At 38.9% G+C, this 27,839-nt stretch overlaps 1 protein-coding gene across 1 annotated transcript in view; it reads left to right on the forward strand.

The window, feature by feature from the left end:
* The window catches only part of LOC142439425 (complement factor H-like), an 86,165-nt gene that overhangs the window by 12,341 nt on the left and 45,985 nt on the right, over positions 1-27,839 (forward strand). The window contains exons 4-6 of the mRNA XM_075541774.1: positions 10,306-10,482; positions 23,273-23,455; positions 24,312-24,482. Coding sequence (XP_075397889.1) covers positions 10,306-10,482; positions 23,273-23,455; positions 24,312-24,482 — 531 coding nt within the window. The remainder of the gene's footprint in view (positions 1-10,305; positions 10,483-23,272; positions 23,456-24,311; positions 24,483-27,839) is intronic.

A 27,839-nucleotide genomic window follows, 5' to 3' on the forward strand; every position in this document is an offset into this window, starting at 1 on the left:
ACTTAAGTGAGTCTATGCAAAACAGAGCACAACAGAGGTTGGTCCTGTGCCATCCTCTTAATTCTTGTTATGTTTGAATCCCTTGTGACAACTAGTGTGCCTATTTACAATCATCTCCTTTTGTCCAAGACCATCTATTTACCATGCATGTTGTCCTTTCCAGCCAGAAGAGTCTCCTGATAACACGTCCAATGTTCATGGTACATCTCACCGTCCGCATTTCTAAGGGGTACTCTAGATGTACTTCTTCCAAGACTGAATTGTTTTTCTGACAGCCCATAATACTTCCAATATATTACTGGTCAACATCAAGTTAAATATTCAAATACATTACTTTTTCTCATTTCTTCCTTAATCATTGTCATATTTTCACATGCATATGAGGTTACTGAAAATATCATGGATTGAAACAGGTGCACCTTATTCTTTTGAAAACAACATATGTGCTCTGTAACAAATTTAAGGAGTCTTGTAAACCAGATTTGCCCAATGCAATACATTGATTTCTTGCCTACTGTTTCCAAGAGCATTGATTGTGAAACCAAGCAAAATGAAATATTTGGCAACTTCAATATTCTCTCTGTTCGTCATGATGCTGCTGCTGCAGATGTGAGAGTTTTTGTTTTCTTTACATTGAAGCCTGCACCCATGATCTTCATGAGAACATGTTTCTAATCTTCCTTGCTTTCAATAAGGAAGACGGTGCCATCATATGGCAATGGTGGCTAATAAGGCTCCCTTCAATAATAGTGCAGCATTTTGTTTATTTGATCCAACTTTTTGAGTTGTTTTTTCAGCATGAAGATTGATTAATTATAGTGATACAGGCCTGATGCATGACTTTCCTGACTCTCAACCACAAATATTGCCTTGTTTTCATCAAACATTTGCCTTTTGGTGCAAGGACTGTTTCCACGTGAGCCCAAGGAAGTATTCTGGAATTCCTATTCTTCTCAATATTTTCATCATTTGCTGTGGTCCACCCAGTCAAATGCTTTGTGCAGTCAATGTAACAGTAGTAAACATCTTTCTGATAGTCTGATTTCAGCCAATATCCATCTGCCATCAGTCATGGCATATGCCATGCCGTGGTTTCTTCAGGATTACCTTTGAATTTCTGTCAGCAACCTGTCGGTGTTCTACTACAACCACTGTTCAATTACCTTCAGCAAGATTTTACTTGTCTGTGATATCAATGGTAATGTTCCGTAGTCTCTGCATTCTGTGGAGTCAGCTTTCACTGCAATGGGCACAAATATGGATCTCTCCCATTCAGTTAGCCACAAGGCTTTCAGAAATTTGCACTTTAAGTTTTAATTCCCTTCTGGACAATAATCAGAGAAAAATTCCCCTTTGGGTTTCAAAACCTTTCAATCTCTTAAAGGCTGCAGAACGATTGGTAGGCTTGAACCACGGACCATATGATTGGCAGCTCAAGTTGTAAGCTAGCAGCGACTCCCTACCTTCCCTAAGAAGTCCATTAATAGCTAATTCACTTAAAAATATTTCTTACATTTTTGTCTTATCTCTTATCTATAATTTGTGGGATGGAATTCCTCTCATATTTAAAACTAAGATGATACGTTAATAAATTAGAATCAGTGGATAGAAAATAAAGTGGTACACTATATCTAAGAAACTAGATATGATGCTGCCTACCTAATGAAATTGTGTGAATCACTTCCCCAGTAACCTCAGGAATAAATCTACAAAGACTGAAGGAAAAATTGTCCTTGAGCTTTGTTAACTGTTAATGATGGGAGATGAATTAATGGCTTGAGGAAGGTAAGATGACTCTGGGACAATACCATGGGACAAAAAGGAAAGTAAATTAAGGATATTTGAAGGAATTTGTGGAAATACTGTTTTCTATGCAGGTGTGTAGTCAACATAGCAACATGCTCTAAATTGGTCAATCACTCAAAATTGTGTGTATGTGTCTATGTGAACAGGAATATGTATTTCTCTCTCCCAACATCTGAATTGAAGCATGAGGGATAGCAGCAACACCTAATACTTTGCTACTGATCAAATACTGTGCAACAAATTCCCCTCAAAATGGATTGGCTTAAAACAACAAACCTTTATCATCTCCTGATCTTTATCAGTCAGGATTGAAGAGGGCTAGCTGTTTTTCTGATCCAGACTCTCTCCAGTAAGCTGACCAGCTGGTTACAAGGTGTCTGCAATCACCTGACGGCTTGACTGTGCAGGAGCATCTGCTTCCAAGGTGGCTCACTCACCTGGCTTTAATAGGAGCCACCAGTCTCAGTAGAAGGAACTCACCCTTGGTAAAGTGGTGGAGCAGCGAAAAAGAGGAAGGCCTTTGACAAGCTGGATTGATAAAGTGGCAACAACAGCGGATTTAAAGAGAACGAGAACAACACTTGTGATTTTTGTCAGAATGGTGCCTGTGTGAAGAAAGTGGTCCATCTGAGAAAGCAATAGGTTGGAGAATGGGCAGGAAAAAATGGAGATTTCAGTATTATTTTTTCTTTTATGATTTGGTGCATGAAGCGATGAATGGGCATAAGACATCAGAAGGTTGGCATGGATAGTTTAAAATTTGAGGATCTTTCTTGGCTGTATGAGGGAGCATGGATAACAACTTCAGAGAGGAAAAGAATAAACAGCAGTTTCAGATTCCTGAGAAAAATAACGATCTGGAGTTGAGAAGCTAGCCTTCATTTGAAAACAAAACACGAAATGTATTATCTGAGGCTGACATATGAAATACATACAACTAAAACTTAAGGACTTTATGTAAACAATTAAGGATAATAAAACTGAATAGTCTCAACTGATTTCTGTGAACTCTAGGACTGACCAAATGTTACACTTATATCTGGGTTATTACACGTGCTGATTAAAAAATGGTAGTCACATTCCTTTACTAACGCTAGTTTTCGTGGTACAAAACATATGGAGCATAGCACACTTCTCTCTCTCTCTCTCTTTCTTACACACACACACACACACATACACACAATCACGATATTTTAATATAGTGTTGGCTAGCCTGAGATAAAAGAAGTGCACAATGACTTTATTTAAAATAGTTTGTGTTGTGCTAAATGTTAAGGTCTAGTTATACTTCACATGATTTTCTTTGATCCAAAGATATATTGAAGAGTGAAAATTACATGAACTGGGGATTTTCCTTAAGTATCAATACTAACTATAAGGCCACCTCTGTGAGACCGTCAGTCACTCTGCAAGGGAGAAAGGATCCTCTCTGCTCCCATAAGCTTCTCCCACAGGAGGAGTTCCACTCTCCACTATAGGGTTTCTACAAGGTTCATAATCACCTGACTAGTGGTGAGTTTGTTAAAATAAATACAAATGTTTTTAAACACAGAGAAGGTCTATCAGAATTCAAACTACCTTATGCAAATGACAATATTTTAATTTTGTTTTAATAAAATACACTTCTATTCCTGTGCATGGAAACTCTTAAAAGCTAGAATATTTCTTATACAGAAGCTTGGAGTCAACCTCACCCCAGAGATATTTAACAGAAATTATCTATAGATTTCTCTATATTAAAAGGTATTATGAAATGTTTACTGCACAACTGGAGGAAGAAAAAAAATTTGGACGTTCAAAATATTGATGAAATTACTATGAAGTCGTACATTGTCACAACTCTCCATAGCCCTCACACCCTCCATTGATGTGTCTTTCACTTTTCTATTATACTCCCCACTCTCCTCGAGCTGTGTCCTGGCTTTGCAGTACCGAATTAGCTGTCTCTATGGAGATTGCACAGTCTCCCATACCAAGAGAGATAACGTCTTGTCAAGTAACAAATCCTAATTCACAGTGACCTGATAGCACAGAGAATAACTTCCTGCACCCTTGGTTTTCCAAACCTTTCAATATTTTAAAGGCTATAGAATGACTGATGGGTTTGAACCACTGATCTTATTGGCAGCTCAATGAGCAAACAACTAACCACTATGTGCCTATCTATACAGCTTCCTTTAGAAATCCTCAGCAAATTAGTTTTTAAACACATATTACTTTTTTGTCTTATCCTGTAATGTGTTGTCTGGATTCTTCTCATGTTTAAAACTAAGGTGATGTTAATAAATTAATATAAATTAATAGCAGAAAATAAAGTGGAACTTCCTTTCTAAGAAACTAGAGCTGATGCATTCTAACCGAAGAAACTTTCAGAATGATTTCTCCAACTATAGGCATGGGCCTAAAACTAAGACACCAAGGGAAAAAGTGATCTCAGACTTTCTCAACTGTTAAAGATGACAAGTGTGTTCAGTGACTTGGGATAATAAGGTGACACTGGAGCAATACCTTTGGGATAAAAAGAAAGCAAATTAAGGGCATCTTAATGAGTTTGTGGAAATATTGTTTCTATGCGGGTGTTTAGTCAAAATTAAAACACACTATCATGATAAACAATTATGCAAGTTTTGTACCACAGTATTTAAAAGGAATGATATTCAATTAGAAAAAAAGACCCACATTTTTTTCATTGCTGAGATTGGGCAGAGTCGATGGAGAGGAATGAGTAGGGGTTTTCTCCATTGAGATGGGCTCGGTCAGAGGACACTTCATTCTGTTTCATGGTCAGGATTCAGGGACTGCTTTTCTTAATACGGCTTCATTGCAATATAGAAACATCGCACTAAGAAAAACATACACCCAAATTCTAGTGGTTCAATAACAGAGTATTTCCACTGTATGCTTCATTTCCATCGTAGTTTAGAGGGCGACACTATCCGTTATGTTAATTTTAGACACAGTTGAGAGACATATTCTTCTGTGTGCGTCTCTGCTCACTGCAGCCATGCGGAAGAATGCATGCCAAGTCACACAATGGTTTATATCACTCCCTCCTCTGTGAAATGGTTCCCATCTCCCTCCTCTGTGTAACATGTCACTTCCACATTCATTTCATTGATCTCAGAAAATTAATTTGCCATGTCTACATCCAAATGCCAAGGTTGTGTTGTACGACAATGTGTCTGGTGGACTAAAACCACAATTCTTGTAAATACTTATAGAGACAACTACAGATGCACGAGAGAGCGTGAAGATAATGAAGGGGTATTTGAGATCACTGCCAGATATGGAATGTCATGAAGATCATGAGCGCGTTTAGCAGTAGAAGGATCATGTCCCGAGGGCACCGACACAGCAGAGAGGAAATGTAGTGTCAGGATGTGGGAGAGAAATAACAGGAAGAACATTACACCGTGATCATCTTTACATCATGCTTTATTGGATTGGGATAAATAACCCCCACATTAAAATACTTTTCATGGGTTTTTTCTTCAGAAGTCACATGTGATCCTCCTGATATTGCAAACGGTTTCTTCGAACCTCAGAGGATCACACACAGAAGTGAGGATGAAATCAAATACAGCTGTAAAACTGGCTTTTATCCGACGACCAGAGGAAATACTGCACTGTGCACGAGCCGCGGCTGGGAACCTGTGCCCAGATGCAGTTGTAAGTTGCAATGATGTCCGGATCGATTTTTAAATAGTGAAATGAATTGCCACTGCACAGAAAAGCCATAACCACAAAAAAGCAAACATTTTCCTGATTGTGTATGTAAATTAGGACCCCTTTACAATTCTATGCTTATCACAGTAAGCGTTCCAAGTTTTTGAAACCCTGGATATGTTTTCAATGCTGACAACCTTTTAATCACTCAAAATAGTGTATGTGTATGTGTGAACAGGAACATGCGTTTCTCTCTCCCATCATCAGAACTGAAGCTTGAGGGAGAGCGGTAGCACCTAATACTTTGCTACTGATCAAACGCTGTGCAACAAATTCCCCTCAAAGTGCATTGGCTTAAAACACAATCCTTCATCTTCTCCTGATTTTATCAGTCAGGACTGAAGAGTGCTAGCTGTTTTTCTGATCCAGACTCTCTCCAGTAAGCTGACCAGATGGTTGCAATGTGTCCGCAATCACCTGATGGCTTGACTGGGCAGGAGCATCTGCTTCCAAGGAGGCTCACTCACCTGGCTTTGAGGAGGAGCCGTCAGTTTCTGGACACGTGGACCCCTCCATACACTGCTTGGATTGCAGCCAACTTTCCTCCCAGCTGCTTTGGAAGCGTTACTAGTAGGAAACCATGCTTGGGAAAGTGGTGGCGGAGCCAAAAGGGGAAGCCTTTTGACAAGAGGGGTTGACCAGTGGCTGCAACAGTGAGTTTACACATAAGAACGATTAGGAGGATGGGCCAGTGCCAGGCAGGGATTTGTTTTGTTCTCTGGCACATACGGTCCCTACTGAGTTGGAACAGGCTCCACAGCACCTGACATGAACAATAATAATGACAAGAACAACAATCAACAAAAACAACAGTGACCAGAGACATACAGATATTATAAAAGAGACAGAAACAGACTCAAATATGCTCTCCCCAAAACAAACTCACTGCCATCAAGTTGATTCCAACTAATAGTGATTCCAACTTCAGCTGTATCTGGACCTTAGATGTGAGAAACTAAGTCCAGCACACATTCAGTAAGAGGGAAATTAGGCTCCATGATTTGAAAGAGGTGTTGAAAAAGTTTTACAATCTTAAGTAATTATTGCATAAAGCAGATTGTGACTCAATATACTGGTGCTTTCTCTGGCCTTTGTAAGTTTTGTTTTTAATTTCTGGATTTTCACACTTAATTTTTTTCTTTGTTTCTATCTTGCAGTACACTATATACCATCATTGCACTGGATATTCTAGGAAACAAAATACATAAATAGTGATAAAATGGGGCCCATTACTTCAATATTAAAACAGACACAATCCTAAGATACATGAACAAATGTCTAAGTACCTAGCAAAGAAAGTTATTATCACTCTGAAACTTATTTCAAAATGAATAGGATTTATATGGAAAATATTAAATAATTTTATGCTTGATTTTTAGTATTGAGAGTGAAGCCCAACCTTCTATGGGTGAACTCAGACCAAATTGCATTGGGCCTCCTGTAAAGGACCTTCTAGAATTCTTGGGAACATAATAGAGAAACTGACTTGTCCATCAGGTTATTTCTTTAAATGTTACGTGAAGATCAGGTGCAGGACTCTGTTACTATAATTATCCCATTAATAATTTGTGCCATTAGATAGTCTAGAAATTTAGGAGAAATTCACAAAAAAATCACTCATGAAAGTGAATGTGAATTAGGAGAGACTCTCCATTCAGAAAGTTTCTAAATGCTAGAATGACTCCAACAATGTGAAAATGCTGCATTGATAATTATATGATGTGGGATTAGATGAACAGAATCAACTGCACTTAGACTTCTTAGCAATCGTTATAAAATTATAATCTTTTTAATCTTTCTTAAAGATCAGTTTGAGTTAGCACTGTGTTGTAACCTACACTGCAATAAGAGCCTTTAATGAGCTCAGAGACTTTGTTACAGGGAAGAGAGGTGTAGAAATCTGTTCTTAGTTCTGTGGATCTCAATGATGGTCAGACTGTATGTGGAATTTTACATTCACTTCAGGGACAGATCCTGTAAAAGACACAAAACTCAGATCCAAACATACCCTCCCCAAAACAAACTCCCTGCCATCAAGTTGATTCCAACAATAGAGACCCTGCAGGACAGAGTAAACCTGCCCCTGGGGTTCCTGAGCTAATAAATCCTCATGGAGATAGAAAGTCTCATCTTTCTTCCAGAGAGCAGCCAGTGGTTTTGAACTGCTGAACTTGTGGCTTGAAGTCAAAGAAGAACCCACCGGTAAATCAGGGTGCTCTACTGGATACCATAGGGACCCTGAAATCAAGTATTCAGAATTCCAAATAAATAATGAGAAATAATTATCTAGGGGCTCACACGTGTGATATAATGAAATTTCTTTTGATCATGTATTCATTTTGTAACTTTAGGAAAGGCATTTCTTCTGGCTATTTTATTTATTCACCCTAGGAAGCATCATAACGAGGTGGACAAGCAACCTTGGATTGAAAATCTGAGGACAAGGGTTTAAATCTCAGTTGTACAAGTTAATGACTATTGTCACTCAGTAAATCTGCATCCCAAATTCTGTTTATTGTTGAAAAGCAAGGATGTCACTTTTGAGAAGAAAGGTTTGTAGGACTAAAACCATAATACTTTCAGTGGTTTCATGTGCATGTGAAAATTTGACATGGAACAGTGGTTCTCAACCTGTGGGTCGTGACCACTTTGGGGGTTAGAATGACCCTTTCATAAGGGTTGCCCCATTCATAAAAGCAGCAAAATCACAGTTATGAAGTAGCAATGAAGATAACTTTATGGTTGGAGGTCAGCAAAGCATGAGGAACTATATTAAAGGGTCGCGGAATTAGGAAGGTTGAGAACGAATGACATCAAATATGGAAGCTCAGAGAACAAGCAATGAATGTGAACTTGGTGCTGATGAAAAATATCGCAGATATTTTGGACTGTCAAAAGCGCAAACAAAGCTGACTTAGAAGAAGTAGACTCAGAAAGCTCCTTGGAGGCAAGGTTGGTGAGCCTTCATCTGTCATACTTTAAATCTTTTAAGAGGAGGCACTGGTCCCTGGAGAAGGAGACGTTCCTTGTTAAAGCAGCAAGTCATCGAAACAGAAGAAGACCTGCACCAAGATGGACGGGCACAGGGCTGCACAGAGGGGCTCAAACGAGTGCAGATGGTGCAGGGAAAGCAGTGCTTGGCTCTGTGTGGATTTGGTCCCGGAAATCAGAATAGACACAACTGCATCTAATGATAATAATGTACCTTTAGTTTTAAATTCCAATAATTCATTGTTGATTCCCAGTGTGCTTTATCTTTATTTTATATTTGTGTTTATCTAAGAGTTGATTAAAATTAATGGGACAGAATTAGTTCCATGCCCCAACCTAAAGAAAAATAATACATATGACCATTTACACAGAAGTGACAGGCATTATTGTTTAAAGTAATTTTTTTAAGTGATAGCATCTCTCCTGACACAATTGGTCTTGTTACTTGATAAGTGAATGATGTCAACTAACAACATTGTTTTCTGTAAATAGAAGAATCATATTAAATGAAAGAAATTTAATTTAGTCTGGTGATAGAATTATATCTTTACTTTATCCCATAAATATGGCTCAAGATCTGAAAAATAGGCTTACCCTGTTGATAAAGAAAGTAGCATTTATTGACATAAGCCAAAATTACTCTTAATATATTAACTTAATAAAAGTAAATATTTTATAGAACATTAAAGAAACACCTTATCCTCAATTAAAATTAGAAATAATCAAAATTTTAGCTTAATCTTAAATCGTTGTGTGTTTTTATATTTCAATTATTCCTACTCAAAAATTTCTCATTACCCTGTTCTATGTGAGTAGATATGGAGGGAAACGGCAAACAGTACTCTGGTTTCTGCTGGGGATAAAAAGAAAGAAGAGCAGAAAATAGCTGGATGGTAAATATAGAGCCTTAGTCCTTTAACAGAATGGTTCACTATTAGAAAGATGTGTCCTCAATGAAACCAGCTCACTCGATCTCACGGTTTAATTTTAGAGAATAAAACATAATTGTGTACAACATCAGATCAATTAAATGTAGCTTCATCCTCATCAGCAAAGATGTTCTCCAGTATCTAGTTAAATAACTTCTATGTTCTGTGAAAATTTAAATACTAAGATAAAATATTATCTGTACTCTCTTTATTCTTTATTCCAAGGGCAGCCTTGTCATTTTCCAGAAATACAACATGGTTGGCTGTATCAGGCAGAGAGATATCGACCGTACTTTCCAGTAGCAACAGGGAAATATTACTACTACTACTGTAATTCGGGGTTTGTGACACCTTCGCAGAATTCTGGGGATAACATTACCTGCACGAGAGAAGGATGGACGCCAAAGGTCCCATGCCTCAGTGAGTGAACTTCCTTAAATTTGTACCTGGTGACTCCTTTAAGCGCAGCGGGAAGCCCTGAGAAGCGACTGCCATTGAATCTGACACCAAAATATAGTCTTCAGAAGAGTTGTCGCAGCAAAACCCAAATAGTTGTGTTCTTCTGTGAGTGGGTGTCCATGACACTCCGCTGAGAAATGCAGGAGAACATTGATAAAAATATTCCTGAGTTATAAATGTAAATATTTAAGTTATAAAAACAGTGTAAGTAGCTTTGAATATTTATTTTTCTTCTAAAGAATATGTTGAAGTCACCTGACTTTTCGTCCTCTAATTCATTAGTTTTAGAATCTTACATGTGCTCATTTAAACACTGCAGAAATAAATTTCAATACACTTTCTGCCCTGATTTTCACTTTTAACTTGTTACTACTATTATGATTGTGGTCCTTAGGAAGATGTCAATTGTATGAAGTGGAAAATGGATATGTTAATTATGCACCGCGTTATTATCTACAAGGTCAGTCTGTAAATATTCAGTGTAATCGTGGCTACAGTCTCCCGAATGGACACACCGCCATCACATGTACGGAGCAGGACTGGTCCCCTTCTCCCAGATGCGTTCGTGTCAGTAAGTAATATCTCAGATGGTTTGTAATTTCATAACACTGGTGTACATTCACCGTGGAGAATGCATGTGTCTTGTTAGTCAATGGGCATGATGTATTGTTTTACCTATGTTGTGTATGCATATAAAATGTTATATCTATAAAACCTTCTTAATAAATATTTAGCAAAATAAATTAGCCTGTTTACAGATCAAAGGAAAAAATACAGAATTTTATTTTTCTAAAGTGGATATTCCAGCTTAAATTTTGGAGCTTCTTGAATGCATACCTTTTTGTCTTTTGTGATACTTGCAAAGTTCTCAAAAAGCAACGGTCTAACATTACCCTCTGCGGGGTTTTGTTTTTGTTTGTTTGTGGCCTCTTTCTATTCTGAATTTCAGCATAGGAAAATAGTTTCTCTTGATCCGGTCCCACATAATTGTTAGGCTTTCTTAATTGAAAAAAATTTCCTCATATACATTAGTATTTAGGTTTTATTTTTATTCACTCAATTAACATATAATTAATTGGATTGTATAATTGATTGAATACTACTATTTGATCCGTGAAAAACTGTAATATTAATCTCATGGATTTATACTTGCTGTTTGTGTATGGTCTCCAATTGTCTATTTATTTTTGTCATTTTCCACTTGTATTGTTTTCTTGAATTCATGCATGGTGTTGTCTGTTTTTTTCCTTAATTTGTTTGTTGTTTTCTTGAAATATACATAATTTTAAAAATTACTTTGCTGGCATTATTCTTCATCAATGTGATTTTATGATTTATTTATTTATTTTGGTGGTTTGTTCTCTGTCCTTGTCCTATTTCTTTCCTTGATTTGAAGACGTCTGTTGTTTCTAAGATGATTTGAATTTGTACTTACTTGTTGATTACATGTTGATGGGTACAACTAGAACTTTGCTCTGCGACCACTGAGGGAGTGCATGCTGCTTTGGATGCTAGTTTGACAGCACTCCTGAGGGGAAGTAACTGGTTGGAAGTGTGAGCATCGGTCTTCATTTTCTGGTCATGGAGGGCAGCTATGATGGGATGCACAGATGTCTACTAGCTCTAATTAGTTCCTCTGTTGGGAAAAAAAAGGAAGCAGATAAGGAATAGATGTTTGCTCCCCATGTTCACCACAGCACAGCAAGCACCTGGAAACAACCTAAATTCCCATCCGTATACTATTGGATGGAGAAACCCTGGTGCATACACATAAAGTAATACAATGCCCCCTCCCCCCCAAAACCTGGAAGATAGCTATTATGCCGAATGAAGTTAGTCAAGTACAAATGGACAAACACTGTATAGAGTCCACTCCTCCAAGAAAAAGCAGCAATCTGGCCACAAGCTTAGGTTGACGGACATCCAGTTTATTGGCTGGGGTGGGAGGGCACTCAGCCTGGTGGAGAGCCTAATCAGTGTCAATGAACCATACCACATCTGCTTTAGGTAGGCATTTTGAAAGTAACTAGGCCAGAGGGCATCTCATGTCAGCCAGGATCAGATGGTAAAGGGGAAGGGGGGACAGGAAGGGAGATGCCTCTCGAGAGCCTGTCCTCCTGTCCAGGTGACAACTCTGTTGGATGGAGGAAGAACACTGACAAGAAGAACAACGCTGGAGAGAGGAAAGGGAAGAAAGCAAGTCTTGAGGGAAAGATGCATATCTGCTGGTTGCAAAACAAGGACAGAATTCCAGTTGGGAAGAATGACTGAAATGCTTGGGGACACTTGAGGTGGGGAGTGCCTTTGGTGGGATGCACCAGACGGACAACTTTGAGCAGGCTTCTGAGTGAATCCTGGGGACAAGTCACGGTGTCAAGGGCCCCTGGGACACTGAATCACGAATCTTTGATACTAATTCCAGAGACTGCCCCAGTGAGATCTGATGTGGAAACTTCACTGGCTGTTTTGCAAAACAAATGACTTGCTCATAGCAAATACTTATTTTCAACAATACACAAAGCTACAATATATATGGACTTCCCCATACGGAATATATAGAAATCAAACTGACAATATTTATGGGAAGAAATAATGGAGAAGTTCAATATCAGCAGCTAAAACAAGACTAAGGGCCATCAAATGATCAGATGTAAGTTTAGGATAAAAGTGATAAAAAATGAAAGAAATATACAAGAGTAAAAATATGACTTTGAGCTATGAATTTTGAGAATATCTGAAGAAAACAATTGATAATTTGAACATTAATGACAGAAAATCTGATGAACTATGGGAGGATATTAAAACCATCATTCATGAAGAAAGCAAACGATCAAAGCGGATGTCTGAAGAACCTCTGAAACCTACACTCAATCCTAGAGTAAACAAAGGAAAGGATGAAGTCAAGGAATTGAATAGATAATGCCAAAGAGCAGCGAGAGAAGGAAAAGCCAAGTATTATAACAAAATGTGCTAGGACCTAAAATGAGAAAACCAAAGGGGAAGAGCACGCTCAGCATCTCAGACACTGAAAGAACTCAAGGAAAAATTCAAGCCTCAAGTTGCAATTCTGAAAATTTCCACAGACAAAATATTGACTGCTGGAGGGTACATCAAGAGAGGATGGAACGAATATGCAGAGTCACTCTACCAAAAAGAACTAGCCAAAACTCCACCATTTCAGCGGGTAGCATATGGACCAGAATCAATTGTGCTGAAGGAGTAAGTTCAAAGTGCACTGAATGCTTTATCTAAAAATGAGGCTGAAGGCACCGATGGAACCGATGGAAGACTCCTTGAAATGTTTCAGAGAGCTCAAGAAGCTCAGGAGCACCAGCTTGTCTATGAAGGGAATTGGAAGACAGCTACTTGGCCAACTGACTGAAAGACATACTATTTTTTGCCAGTTCCTAAAAAAAAGGAGACACAACACAATGTTCAAACTGGATACCACTAACATCTCATAAATGAAAGTTTCTTCAGATCATCCAACACTGGTTACAGCTGTTCACTGACAGGGAACTGTCAGAATTTCAGGCAGGATTGAGAAGAGGACATGAAACAAGGGATGCCATTGCTGATGGCAGATGGATCTTGGCTCAAAGCAAAGACTACCAGAAAGATGTTTACTTATGTTTCATGGACTATTGAAAGACATTAAACTCTGGACCATAATCAGCTGTGGATACCTTTGAGAAGAATGGGAATTCCAGAACACTTCATTGTGCTCATGAGCAACATGCACGTGGAAAAAGAGACAGTTATGTGACCACAACATAGGACAACTGCGTGGTTTAACATATGGAAAGGTGTGCATCAAGGTTGTATCCTCTCACCAGACTTGTACAATGTATATGCTAAACAAATTTTCTGAGATACAATATCATATGATGAAGAGTGTGGTATTAGGACTGGAGAAAGCTTATTAAGCACCTGTGGTATGCAGATGACACAAGCTTGCTTTGCTGAAAGTGAGGCAGAGTTTAAACACTTGCTGATGAAGGTCAAGGATTGCGGTCCTCAGTATGAGTTAAATTCAATGAAAAAAGATGTAAATCCTCACAACTCCAACTGTAGGTAACATCATGATAAATGGAGAAAATGTTGAAATTGTCAAGGGTTTTGTCTTGCTTTTGTCCACAACCAATGCTCATGGAAGCAGAAGTCCAGAAGTTGAAAGACATATCACACTAGGTAATCTTCTGGTTGGGACCACATTATAATTTTGGAGGGCAAGGATGTTGTTTGGTGGACTGAGGTGTTCTTGATCCAAGTCAGAGTATTGTCCATTGCATCGTGTGCATGTGAAGTTGGACACTGAATAAGGAAGACAGAAGCATAGAGGCATTTGAATGGTGGTGCTGGAGAAGAACATTGAAACTGCCAAGAGCTGCTAAAAGCACAAACTGATCTGTCTCAGAAGAAATAATACCCATGTGCTCTTTAGAGAAAACATGGCAAGATTTCTTCTTACATGATTTGGACATATCAGGAGAGACCAGAGTCTGGAGAAGGACATCATGTTTGGTAAAATGGAAGGGTGGAAAAAGAGAGTAAAGCCCTAAACCAGATGGATTCACACAGTGGCTGCAGCAACGGGCTGAAGTATAGGAACAATTGTGAGAATGGCACCGGACTGTGCAGTGTTTTGCCCAGTTGCACATAACGTTGCTATGGTTCACAACCAACTCAGTGGCACGTACCAACACCAACAATTCAATGGTTTACATATATTAAAATGCATACTGTTTTTATTTAATGTATAGACTCACACGATCCTTATTAAGATAAAGCAAGCCCACTGCATGTGAGTGGATTCTGTAAGGGTCTCCAGACTCTAATTACTTTTTTCTGCACAGTGGCTGGTGGTTTAGAACTTCCAGACTCAGGCATAGATTAGGAACACATCCATGCCTGCCCCACAGTAACACCAAAGGGCCTTAGCCTACATATGGTAGAGTGTACAACTCTTAAAAGCACAGGGTGCAGGAAACACACACACTCACAACCACCACTGCCCGAATGCTCCTTAGAGGCAAGGATGACAAGAGTTGGTCTCAGGCACTTTGGACATGTTGCCAGCAGTGACGAGCTCCTGGGGAAGAACATCATTGCTGGTAAAGTTGAGGGGCAGCAAATAAGGGGCAGACCTTTCATGGGATGAATCGACACAATGGCTGCATAGACGGGTTCAAACGTGGGAACTATTGTGAGGCTGGTTCAGGACTAGGTGGTGTTTTTCTGGTGAACCTCGGGCTGCCCTGAGTTGGAAGGGACTCAATGGCACCTAACAGCAGCATGATATGGTTTCTGCTACAGCGACTTCAATGTTGTTTGATAGCATCGAGTAGTTATGTAAAGCAGTACGGGTGCCTGTGTATCATCAGAACCTTATTTTCAATGTAGATTTTAGCACTCCCACTTGTGAAGACATTGTAATTCTAGATCATATGAAAAATCAGACATTCAAAAACACTTTATGTCCGAGATGTTCAATGCATAACCATGTAGGTTGGAGATCGACAGTTGTCAGGGGATCTGTTGTTGAAGAAGGTCCTTCGGAGGCAACGGTTCCCCTCAACTTACCCCCAATAGGGGTTTACTCAAACAAACGAGATCTTATTAGAATCAATAGAGTACACATGAGCCTGTTGTACATGCTTTTGTAGTCTCCAGACCTCAGCTGCACCTGCAACTTCATACAAGGGGATTTCTGCAAAAAAATACCTTAATCAATATGGATATTAACAATGATAAAATGTAGATGATTATAATCTTGTTCTCTCGGCTGCTCACAAGCTACCAATGCAATATTAGCATTATTGACTTTGCTTCTCTTCTGAATACAAACATTCCCTTATTTTTCACTTAACTTGAGCAAAGATGGAACCACCAGCGGTGGATTCCACAATTATGGCGATCCACTGATCCCAGTCTGCACAGTGGTTTCCACTTTGTGCCTGTTCAAAGATGCGAGGAAGAACTGGATAAAATCAAACATATGTAAATGTATTATCCACACCGCAAGGAAGACGGGAGACGTGAATTTCAGGTTAGACTGATGAGAAGAAGAAATAATCTTTCAGTAATTCAATCAGCATTTCTTAGGGTTGTTACTGTAATGTGGTTTACATTGACAATTGATCCTTCCTGGGAAATCAGAAAGAAGTGTGAAGCTCAGTTCCTGTGTTATATCTGCCCTAGTCTCACCATTCTTCAACAGTCTATCCACAGATGATCTGCTTTCATCCCCATGCATATTAGCGATTTTCATACATTCCTTTAGTCATGCAAATGAGCCTTCAGTCTTTTATCACCACCCCTCAACCAGGATCACCTCAAATGACTGCTGCATTATGAGGAATACAGAATGTACATTCAGTGCGCTGTATCGGATGGTGCTTATCCTATGGCTGCATTGCATTAGAAGTAAAATGTGACCCCTGATCAGGAGATTCAAATTCCAATTATTCTCTGTTAGAAACTTGAGTTACGTACTATGAAATTCAAGATAAATCATATACATTCTAGGCAACGACAATGATCATCTTCATGGAATGTGAGGAAGGAGCTAATGCAATCTACATGCCTGTAATGGACTGCCTCCAATCTCTTTGACTGGAGGTGCATAGATATTCTCAGAGTCGGATAGAACCACTTAATTTTATGCTGCTAGATTGTTCAGTAGTGGTTTAAAACATTCCATAGTGTAGTAAGCAGTCTCTTCACAAGCCAAATACCCCAATCATGTTTTGTACTTTTTGATTTTGTAGCTCGGTTAAAAAATTTGAAATAAAACAAAAAAAAACTTCTTAGAGTTACTCTTGTGTGGAGAATGCTCCTAGTCTCTATGACCAATGTTATGACCAAGATTTTAACTGCTGGGCTGTATTTTACTGGGTGAATTAGCCACTTGATACTACTTCTGAGTCCCTATGTTGTGGGTTGAAATAAGCAGTAGCCTCTATATCTTCTTGGAAATGAAGAGGACTCTTTATTCGGCTAGCTGCCCTGCAGCAAGCTAAAGCACTCTCCTGATCTGCAGCACTGAAAACAGTTATGTGAAAGCTTTTAACGGCAAATTCCACCTCCTGGTTGGCTCGGCTGTCAAGGTCCTTTCAGTTAATCAGGCAAGTGTGACAGAAGCAGGAACAACAAAATTAGTAGATTAATAATATCATCAAAATTAAATAATACCAAGTCTAATTATAGTGCCTAGATTTGGGGTACACAGTAATACATTCAGGAAACAATATCCAGCTTGGCTTTCTAAGAAGGGAGAGCAGAGAGGACAGGTCATCCATTTGTCAACCAAATGGAGTCTCTGGGGCTCGCGTGCCTCACCTTGTTGTCCAGCTATTACCTAAACTTTGAATGATTTATCCAGGTGGGGACAACTTAGAAGAATCCGGGTTCATAATTGTTATTTGCTGGTCTGTGAACTCATAAGTCCGCAGGGAAACCACCAGCTGCTCCACAGGAGAAAGACAGGGCCTTCTACACCTGTAAGCAGGTATGGTCCAGGAAACGTATACGGGGATGTCCTGCCTTGGACCTACTGGGTCACTGTGAGTCAGCAATGGCTCAAAGCAGCGAATAAGTGTGTTTTGAGCGGCACCTTGGAAGGAAGTGGGGTACCTGGTGGAACCCAGCTCTTCTACTCTTGGCCACATGTCGTTCCTTGAGTTGAAATTCATTCTATGTCAATGTCTGCTTAGAAATGTTATAGAAATGGCTTAGAAATTCAGAGTTCTGCATAAGCAGTATGAAGTCAATGTTAAGAAGAACTGCTTTTTAGCTAAGTGAAACCTTCACAAAAGGACCTTCTGAAGGTCCATGAGAAAACTCTCCTCTTTCAGCTCAAAGTCTTTCCTTCAGCTTGTTGCTTCTGGAAGCACGCTTTCTCTCCGTTCTTTTGCATCTACAGCTACTCTCCAAGATTCTTCAATATTTCTTAGTTGCTATAGCGGACTAGTAGTCAATGAAATTGTAAATATTCATGCACCTGATTCTAATATACTTAGTTATAGTCAAAATATCATTATGATACCGAGGTATTTGTTAAATCACTTATAGGAAACTTTTAATATCTTGGTGCGCATTTCTGTCATGTCCAACACAACGTGAGGCATGAGAATAGTATTATGTGTAACAGCTTACTCATGACAAAAACGTATGCAGGGGGCCCTTTGTTATTCACACCTGCCTTCCCCCTAATGGATGGCCCATAGCTTCATATAGTGATGTTTCCATCTTATTTTGTATTAGTTTTCCATTCCTGTGTGGCTATTCTAACATATATGACATAGTATCCCTGTCCCCACTCCCTAGTGCTGTTGAATACTTTTTTCGGACCTTATTTACCAGTCATGTGTCTTCAATGCTGAAAGCTTGTCAAATATTTTATTCCACTTTTTGTTAATTTTTGAAAAATTATTGATTATTGAAAAATTGAGAGTTCATAATATATTCCGGATATGAGCGCTTTGTCAGATATGTGTTTGTGGTCTAATTGGGGACATGGGATTCTGTTCGGATGTTCTTTTCCCTGTTGAAACCAGGCCTGCACTGGGTTGACTACTGAAGCTTTTCAATGTCTTGACATTATTCAAAATCCAATCTCGGTGCCTTGAGTCGGTTCCTACTCACAGCCATCCTAGGTAGTGCTGGCTTCGAACTTTACTTCTTTCTTTCCAAAGCTATTGGAGGCTCTTTTATGATACATGGCACCTTTTAACATCTATCATTATAGGTATAGTTATATACTTAACTTCACTCCTCATTGCCAATTACATGAGAATTTACAGAGCAGATCAGAGCCATACAATTAAACAATCAAACACATTCTGAATCAAATCATCCATTCAAAGTCCTTCCAATGTGCCATTGTGTATTCAATTTCTAACCCATGTTCCATTTCCACCCTATGTTCCTTAACTCTCTGAACTGTGTCCTTGTGTAAATGGTGTCCTTTTGATTCTAAACGGTTGATTATTCCTATGCAGAGCTATGTTTAGTTTTAGAGCTAAAGGGTCTATCTGACCAGTAAGCCTCATCTCCTTTATATGAATATCCATATTTAAAAAATCATTTTATTAGGAGCTCATACAACTCTTATCACAATCCATACATACATCAATTGTGTAAAACACATTTGAACATTCATTGTCCTCATCATTCTCAAAACAGTTGCTCCCTACGTAAGCCCCTGGCATCAGTTCCTCACTTTTTCCCCTCCGTCCCCACTCCCCTCTCCCTCGTGATCTCTTGATAACTTATAAATTATTATTTTGTCATATCTTGCACTGTCCAACATCTCCCTTCACCCAATGTTCTGTTGTCCACCTCCCAGGGAGGAGGTTATATGTAGATCCTTGTAATAGTTTCCCCCTTCCCAACCCTGCCCAACTCTACCCTCTCAGTATCATCACTCACACCACTGGTCCTGAAGGGATCATCCGCCCTGGATTTCCTGTTTTCAATTTCTATCTACACCAGTGTACATCCTCTAGTCTAACCACATTTGTAAAGTAGAAATGGGATTATGATAGTGGGGGGAGGGGCAGAGAGGAAGCATTTACGAACTAGAGGAAAGTTGGGTTTCATTGTTGCTACACTACACCCTGACTAGCTAGTCTCTTCCCCACGACCCTTCTGTAAAGGGATGTCCAATGACCTACAGGTGGGCTTTGGGTCTCCACTCCACACTGCCCCTCATTCACAATGATATGATATTTTGTTCTTATGATGCCTGATACCTGATACTTTCGACATCTGGTGGTCTCACAGACTGGTGTGCTTCATCCATGTGGGCTTTGTTGCTTCTGATCTAGATGGCTGCTTGTTTACCTTCAAGCCTTGAAGACCCTAGATACTACATCTTTTGATAGCCGGGCACAATCAGCTTTCTTCATCATATTTGCTTATGCACCCATTGGCTTCAGCGATCATATCAGTGAGGAGAGCACAAAGTGATATGATTTTTTGTTTTTTGTTGCCTGATAACTTATCCCTTCAGCACCTCGGGATAATGCAAGCTTGTATGCTTCTTCCATGTGTGCTTTGTTGGTTCTGAGCTAGGTGGCCACTTGTTTACCTTCAAGCCTTTAAGACCCCAGGCACTCTATCTTTTGATAGCCAGGCACCATAAGCTTTCTTCAACATATTTGCTTATGGGCCTCCACTCAAGTACTCCCTAATTACAAGGACACTTTTTTTTCTATTAAACAGGCATCCCATGATGCTTACTTTCCCAACACAATCGCTGAATATCCATATTTTCAATATCATATTTAACTTTATTAAAAGAGAAGAAGGGATGGAGGAAAGTAAGCCCTTTACTCTCATTCTCCTTAATGTTGTTCAAATCCCTTAAGCTTGTGCCCTGTCCGGTGAACTGGGGTGGTGGACACGCAGAAAGTCCTAGTTTGAGCTAGAAGCCAAATAGGCTATGGAACAAGGTGTGCTCTTTTCATCACATATGAATCCTGTACCAAAGGCCCTTCCCAACTCTCCCTGCTGACAGGCTCAGAGATCAGAGGGCTGCTAGCACTGGCTCTGCCTCTTTGCATAGTCACCCTGCTGTTGGGGCCTGGCCACCAGCAGCCTGTGTCCTGCAAAGAACAAAACCAGGCACTTGGAAGGCGGGTTCAGGCTGTGGAGCAGCTGGAGCACATGAAGAGTGCTGAGCCGCTCAGCACAGCCTCTGGTACCTGCTCATCATTCTGTAGGTTTCCAGAGCGCTGTAGCACTCACTGGGCTTTGCAGCACCGTGCAGCCCCAAAGATCTGGGATTCACTGCAGCCCCTCTGACAGTACAGACGCGCTGGCCAGCTGTATGTGCTGAACAGAAGTTGTGGGAATAAACAGCGGTGTGTTGTTTCCTATACGAAGGCAAACACTGGCTTCCCTTCTCCATGGAGGTGTCTGTTGTTCTCTATTCCCTTGTCCTTGTGGAGAAATACATCGGCATGTTTCTAATCATGAAACATTCTTGTGTCTTTTGATAATTTAATCATAGCATATTACCTTTTAGAGGACTTTGGATTCAATCATTAACATTCGCCTGATCTACAGCATTTTTTAAAGAATTTGTAAGGTTCTAGTGTGGTTTGCATTATAGTGTAATGCAAAGTCTAAGAATGAGAAGTCAGATTTTTTTTCTTTTTTTTAATCATTTTTTGGGGAGCTCGTACAACTCATGACAATCTTTAAACATATCCATTGTGTCCAGCATATTTGTACATTTGTTGCCATCATTATTCTCAAAACATTTGCTTTCTACTTCAGCCCTTGCTATCAGCTCCTTAAGAAGCACACCAGCCCATGTGACTATGAGGGGTTCAAGGTATCAGGTATCATGTATCAAAGAACAAAATATCTTATCACTGTAAATGAGGGGGAATGTGGAGTGGGAACCTAAAACCCATCTGTAGGCAACTGGACATCCCCTTATGGAAGGGTTACGTGGAGGAGATTAGGCAATTAGGGTGCAGTGTAGCAATGAGGAAACATACAATTTTCCTCTAGTTCCTAAATGCCCCCCCTGCCCCACTATCATAATCCAAAATATACCTTAAAAATCCATCTAGACCACAGAATGTACACTCGTTATGATGGTAACCGGAAACACAGGGAATCCAGGACAGATGAACTCCTTAGGACCAGTGCTGAGAGTTGTGATACAGGAGGGTGAATGGAATGTGGGGTACAACTGGGAAATGATTAAAAGGTTGTACATATAACCCCTTTCCTGGAAAATATACAACAGAAAAGTGGGTGAACGGAGATGTCAGACAGTGTAAGACATGACAAAATAATAATAATTTATCAATTATCAAGTGAGGGGAAAAATGAAAACTCAGATATTTTATACGTACTCCAATTCTGTGAACACGTCTGTGTAGAACTATGATCTTTTCCTCTTTAAATATTGACTAGACTTCACCAGTAACTCTATTAGTCTGTTCTTGGAATTTTCTTTTTGGGAATATTTTGATTTTTAAGTCTGAGTCAAATTTATCTATTAAAGTTAGACATCCCCATATTATCTAGTCTACCTTGATTGAGTTTAGTTGGTTGGGTCTGCCAAGAAATTTAACAATTCTCCTAAGTGTTTTAGTTTATTGGTTATTTATTTGTATATTTTATTGGCATTGCTCATAATTGCTGACATCCCCTTAATATGCTTTTAATATCTTTAATGCAGTCAAATAATTGATCTCATTGTTGAAACTCATAATTAATTTTGTCTTTTATCCTAGTGTGTTTAAAAAATCCTGTGGATCAATTAGATTTTATCAATTGAATTCACAATCTTATAAAAACTTAATATATTATGACCAAATGGCTAATCAACGGAAATAAAAACACTATCTCTAGAAAGACGCCATCGTGATTTACCAATAATCCGAAACTTGTCTGGGAGATGTGCTGTTACCTTCACCTAATACTCTCTTTATTCATTGTCCCAATTATCTTCTCTTGGTCAGTTTTTGCTCTGATGTTTTTGCTTTCGGTTCATTTGAGTTTAATTTATTGTAGTTTTTCTAATGATTCTGAAGTCATTGATGTGGAAAACCTTTTCTTTTCTGGTACAGGTGTTTAGTGTGACAAAGTCCTTCCCGAATATCACTAACTATGGACGTTTACTCATTACTATAAACTCTGGCACCAATATATGAACTACCAGCAGGGTCACCCCGTGTGGACAGGTTTTAGCAGTTCTTCCCGACTAAGACGGACGAGGAAGAATGGCCTGGACACGCATTATTGAAAGTTAGCTGCAACCCATATGGTCATAGCAAAACATTGTCTGAATCACTTGCTTTGGATGCAAGTTCAAGAGGGATCAGCCATTCAGTACCGGAAGACATCACGGTGATAAGAGGTCCAGTGAGGTGAGGGCGAGTTTTGGGAGAAGACTGGTATGAAGCTACAAGCAAGGCCTTGCCTTTCTGCTGATGATGAAAATGATGAAGGACTGGCAACATTTCTTTCTACCAGAGTTGACGCTATGGCAACTATCAATCTGTGATCCAATGCCCATAATTCTTCCTAAGAATGGATTGGAAATTGAGTTGTCTATGAATCTGGAAGCCTACAACATGTTAGAGCTATACCTACCATGGTGCCTTTTTCATGCTTGTTTTCAATCTGCCTTTTCTCAAAATTATTTAGTAAAGCTTTTTGTTGTGATAGCTTATGAAACAGCATCTTTCCTCATTCAAATATCTTGGATCATTGTAATTATTTCAGAGTTTCATGTATAAATGACATTTTATTCTATTGTCTTATTATTTGACTGAATAAAAAATGTTTATTGGACATATGCTTATCACTTGGTTGTCCTTTGTTTCCTTTAGAAACATGTTCAAGATCAGACATAAACATTGAGAATGGATTTCTTTCTGAATCTGAGTTTACATATCCTGTCAATAAACGCGCACAATATTCGTGTAAACCAGGATATGTGACAGCAGATGGTAAAGCATCGGGATTCATTACGTGCTTGGAAAGTGGATGGTCAATTCAACCGACATGCATTAGTAAGGAATTTACTAAGTTTATTTTTTATGACAGATTCCAAGTAGTTTCCTCACCTCAAATGTAGTGAGACTTCAAGGAGCATGGCATTCACTGATGCCTACTTGTTGTTCATGGAGACCCTAGTGTACGATGAAATTAGACAGAAGTTAAGGATGGATTGGAGATAAGCCAGTGTAAGGTTCTGCGGTGCTTTATATAATACACTGAAGAATTTGCTTCTTATTCAAGCTGATTTAGGTATTAAGCAATGGAGTGGCTGGAGGAAATATTATTAAATATACATTTAGAAAATGGTTTGGAAGTACTAGAGGCTGAAGGAGTTAGGTATGATCGCAGTAATGACAGGAAGATTTGTTTGAAGGGAGGTAGTGTCAAATATGATGGTAGGACAATAAAACTGGATGGATGAGGACGTCATGAAAGAAAAATGTCAACTACTTCTCAGAAATGTAATGACAAGGAACTGAATCAATTTTATTGATAAAGCGTTCAGTCCACTGGTAACTAAAAATGTGCAGCTTTTGTTGTTCGCTTAGTGAAAATACTTATCACAGTGAATATTTATTTAATTTACTTTATGTGTATATTTGAAGAATGTTACCTGTCACCATTTATTTAAAAATGATCAACTTATCCACTCACCAAATAAAATAGCAAAATATATTAGTGCCATCAAAACTGAATGATAAGAATAATTGATAAATTGGGCAGAAAACATTCAAGTCAAAATGGAATTTTTATTTGGTTCCCTTGGCTGGATAATGCAATAAAAAAGTTGTGTTCTTATATCATTTTATCTTGGTCTTATCCTTAAATTTATAATTAACATTATGTCATTTGCTCTCTTCTAATTAGAAATTTCCTGCAAAATACAAGAAATCACAAATGGGTATTCTCTATCGCCAGACAAAATGTATAAAGAGAATGAGAGATTTCAATATAAATGCAACAAGGGCTTTGAGTACAGTGAAAGAGGGGATGCTGTGTGCACCAAATTCGGGTGGAGTCCAACTCCGGGATGCAGAGGTAATGGTATAGACTCGCTCTACCCCTTGTGTTAAATAATTTTATCAAATATTTCTAATTCTTGTATCTTTTTATAATGAACAATTAATTTTCTCTCACATGTAATATTAAGTTTATAGGAGTCAGTATTGTTAGAATAAAGATGTCCTCTAAGAAAAATAGAGAACAGATTTTTTTCTTGGAGAGATCTACTTTGAAATAAATTGATACGAGTCTCTCATTTTGAAAATAGAAATAAACAAGGCCAGAAACTTTTAATACTTCATTAGGTAGCTAGTTCATTGTCATGAAGCATATTTCCAGGCAGACCTAGAGCAGCCTTCCTACTTCCCAGACATAATCTATTCCTAAACAATTGCTGTCTTCTTTGAATATCCCTTTCTGCTAAAAGAGCAAATTATATTAATACCAGATGGAAAAATCAAATAATTGGAAGAATCAGAGGAGGGTGGATGTCTACCTGGGAGATGAAGATGTAAAAGGACATTTTAATTAACTAAAAGGATAATATGAATCAGCAATGATGTAGGTGCTTACAAAAGTAATCTAACTCAGGTGGACTTCTTAAGGGTAGTAGGTTCAGCCAAAAGGTTAATCTCAACTGTTCTATGTGCTTTAAAAATGTATATATGGAATATTGTGTTGTAAGAAGCATGATGTGTTTTTAAAAGGATGCTTTAAATTATCGTAGTCAAACAAAAGCATATGAATATAGATAGTTGAAGTTAAAAAAAATCACACTGTAAGAAGACGAGAAAGAAGAAAAAGCTATCACATGAAAATACTAGTCGAGATATTTGGAAGCATCTATGAAAAGAATGAGTATGCCTTTTTTGAAGGTAGCCATCGTTAGTGAAACAAACATCAGTGTTATCCAACCTGGAATCAGAAGAGAAACAGAAGGACATGGTGGCAGCTTATTCTATGTGGGCCCTATAGTCTACTCCACTCCAAATCCACTGCCATTGAGTCAGTTCCCACTCACACGATCCCGTAGCAGAGAACAGCCTTTGTGTGTGTCTGAGGCTGTAACTCCTTTTAAAATTATTACTATTTATTAATAAATAGTTTTATTGGGAGCTCTTATAACAATCAATGCATCAATTTTATTAAACACATTTGTACATATGTTGCCATCATCATTTTAAAAACATTTTCTTTCTGTTTGAGCCCTTGGAATCTGCTCCTTTCAATTCCCTCTCTCGCCCACCCTCCCATCCTCACGGGACCCTGATAAATGACAAGTTATGATTATATTCATATTTTACACCATCTGTGGTCTCCCTTTGCCTACATTTCTGTAGTTCCTCCCCCAGGGATGGGGCATTAATATGTCAATCACTGTAGTCAGTTCCTCATTTCTCCTTGTCCCCACTTCCCCCTACCCTCATGGTATTGCTACTCCCATTACTGCCCCTGAGATGTTTCTCTCTCCTGGATTCTGTGTGTCGAGAGGTCTTATCTGTACCCGTGTACATGCTCCAGTGTAGCCAGATCTGAAAGGGTGAACTGGGGTCATGATAGTGGGGTGGAAGCATTAAATAACTAGAGGAATGTTGTGTGTTCTGTTGGTGTTATGCTGCACCCAGGCTATCTCATTCTTGGGTGAAGCACAGCAGCCTGTGGGATCATGAAGTGTCAACAGGATCAGGTATCAGGCAACAGAAGACCCCAAACAAACAAATAGATCAATGCAAATGATGGGGGTCCGAGTGGAGACCGAAAACCCATCAGTAGACCATTGAACACTCCCTCACAGAAGGGTCACAAGGAAAGAATAAGGGGGTAACTCTATGGTAGTAGAAAGCCTCATATTTCTCACAGAGTGGTTGATGGTTTCCAGTAGCTTACCTTGTGGTTAGCAGCCCGAAGCATAAACCAGTATTCCATCATTCCTTTGCTGTGGGTGTAAATAATCTTGCCCACAGACAGAGTACATTGAAAAGTGCATTACTGAAGCTGTCCAAACCAAATGCGCTGCCATCGAGTCAATGTTGGTTAATAGTGACCCCCTGTGGGCTTCTTGAGACTTGCTTATGGGAGTAGAAAGCCCAGTCTCTCTCCCACTGATATATTTAGGTTCAAATTTAGCAGGTTATCATTTGTTTTTCTTTTTAACTATTTTTAATTTGTTCTAGTTTCTATTACCTTCTGCTTTCTTTTAGTTTAAGCTTTACTGTATCGTAGCTTTTGTTGTTGTTGTTTTGTATGATTTTCCTTATATGAAATCCAGGATAGAGACAGTAAATAGATTACTAGTTCTTTAAGATTATGGGGAGCCCTGGTGCATATGTTTAGGCAAGGTCAGCAGGTTGAAAACCCCAGATTCTCTGGGGGAGAAAGACAGGGGCTTCTTTTCTACTGCAGCGACAGTCCATTCTGCCATGTCAGATCACTATGAGTGGCATCAACTTGATGATAGTGAGGTTTTTGGTTGTTTGGATTTGTTTTTGTTTTCTTGAGTTGAGGGTTATGGCAGGGAGGCTCAAGAGGAATCGGGAAGCTAATAATAATAATGACACAAGAATAAATAAAATGTTTGAAATGGATTCTGGTGATGATTGTACAACTCTATTTAATATATTTAAGCCATTGGCTTTTATGGTGCATTAATTATATGTCAATAAAATTTTAAATAAAAGGAATGCCATTATGGTAGTAAGATGGAGAGTAAAAGGAAATGTAGGAGGGGATGACAGTTTCACTGAGTAGGTTTCAACTCATGACAACTATGTATATAACAGAAGGGAGCATGCCCGCCGGGGCCCATCCTGACCTCGTTGCCAGGTTTGAGCCAATTGCTACAGTCACTGGTTCAGTTCATCTTATTTATGTTTTTCTCTTCTCTACTCGCACTCTAACTTAAAAACCATGGAATTATTGTCTGGTACCTGGGCAAATTTGATGATGCGGCCAAAGTCAGTGGGAGGAAGTTTCACTATCCTCACTTTCTAAGGGCACGTGACTCTACTTCAGTCAGGATGGATGTGTTTATTCTTGGTGTGTTCAACATTCTTCACCATGGCATTTGAACACACACATTTCCCTTTAATCTTCCATTTGTATTGTCAATACTACCATGCGTTCGAGACTAGAGAATGACGAGTGCAACGAATGTATAAGGGTGCTTTGCTCAATTGATGTAGGTACGGATTGTGATAAGAGCTGTATGAGCCCAAATAAAAAGATTTATTAATTAAAAATATATACTATGGCTTGAGCCAGGCACACCCGCCTGAAAGTGCCATCTTGATTAAAAAAAAAAAACCAAAAACTTTCAAGGGGCTTTTTGCAATAGGTGTGCCAAATGTAATGTCATTTGTTTGCTTGATTACTGCTCTTATAGTAATTGCTTTT

The sequence above is a fragment of the Tenrec ecaudatus genome, chromosome 1 (assembly GCF_050624435.1).
Source record: "Tenrec ecaudatus isolate mTenEca1 chromosome 1, mTenEca1.hap1, whole genome shotgun sequence".
NCBI classification, from domain to species: Eukaryota; Metazoa; Chordata; class Mammalia; order Afrosoricida; family Tenrecidae; genus Tenrec; species Tenrec ecaudatus.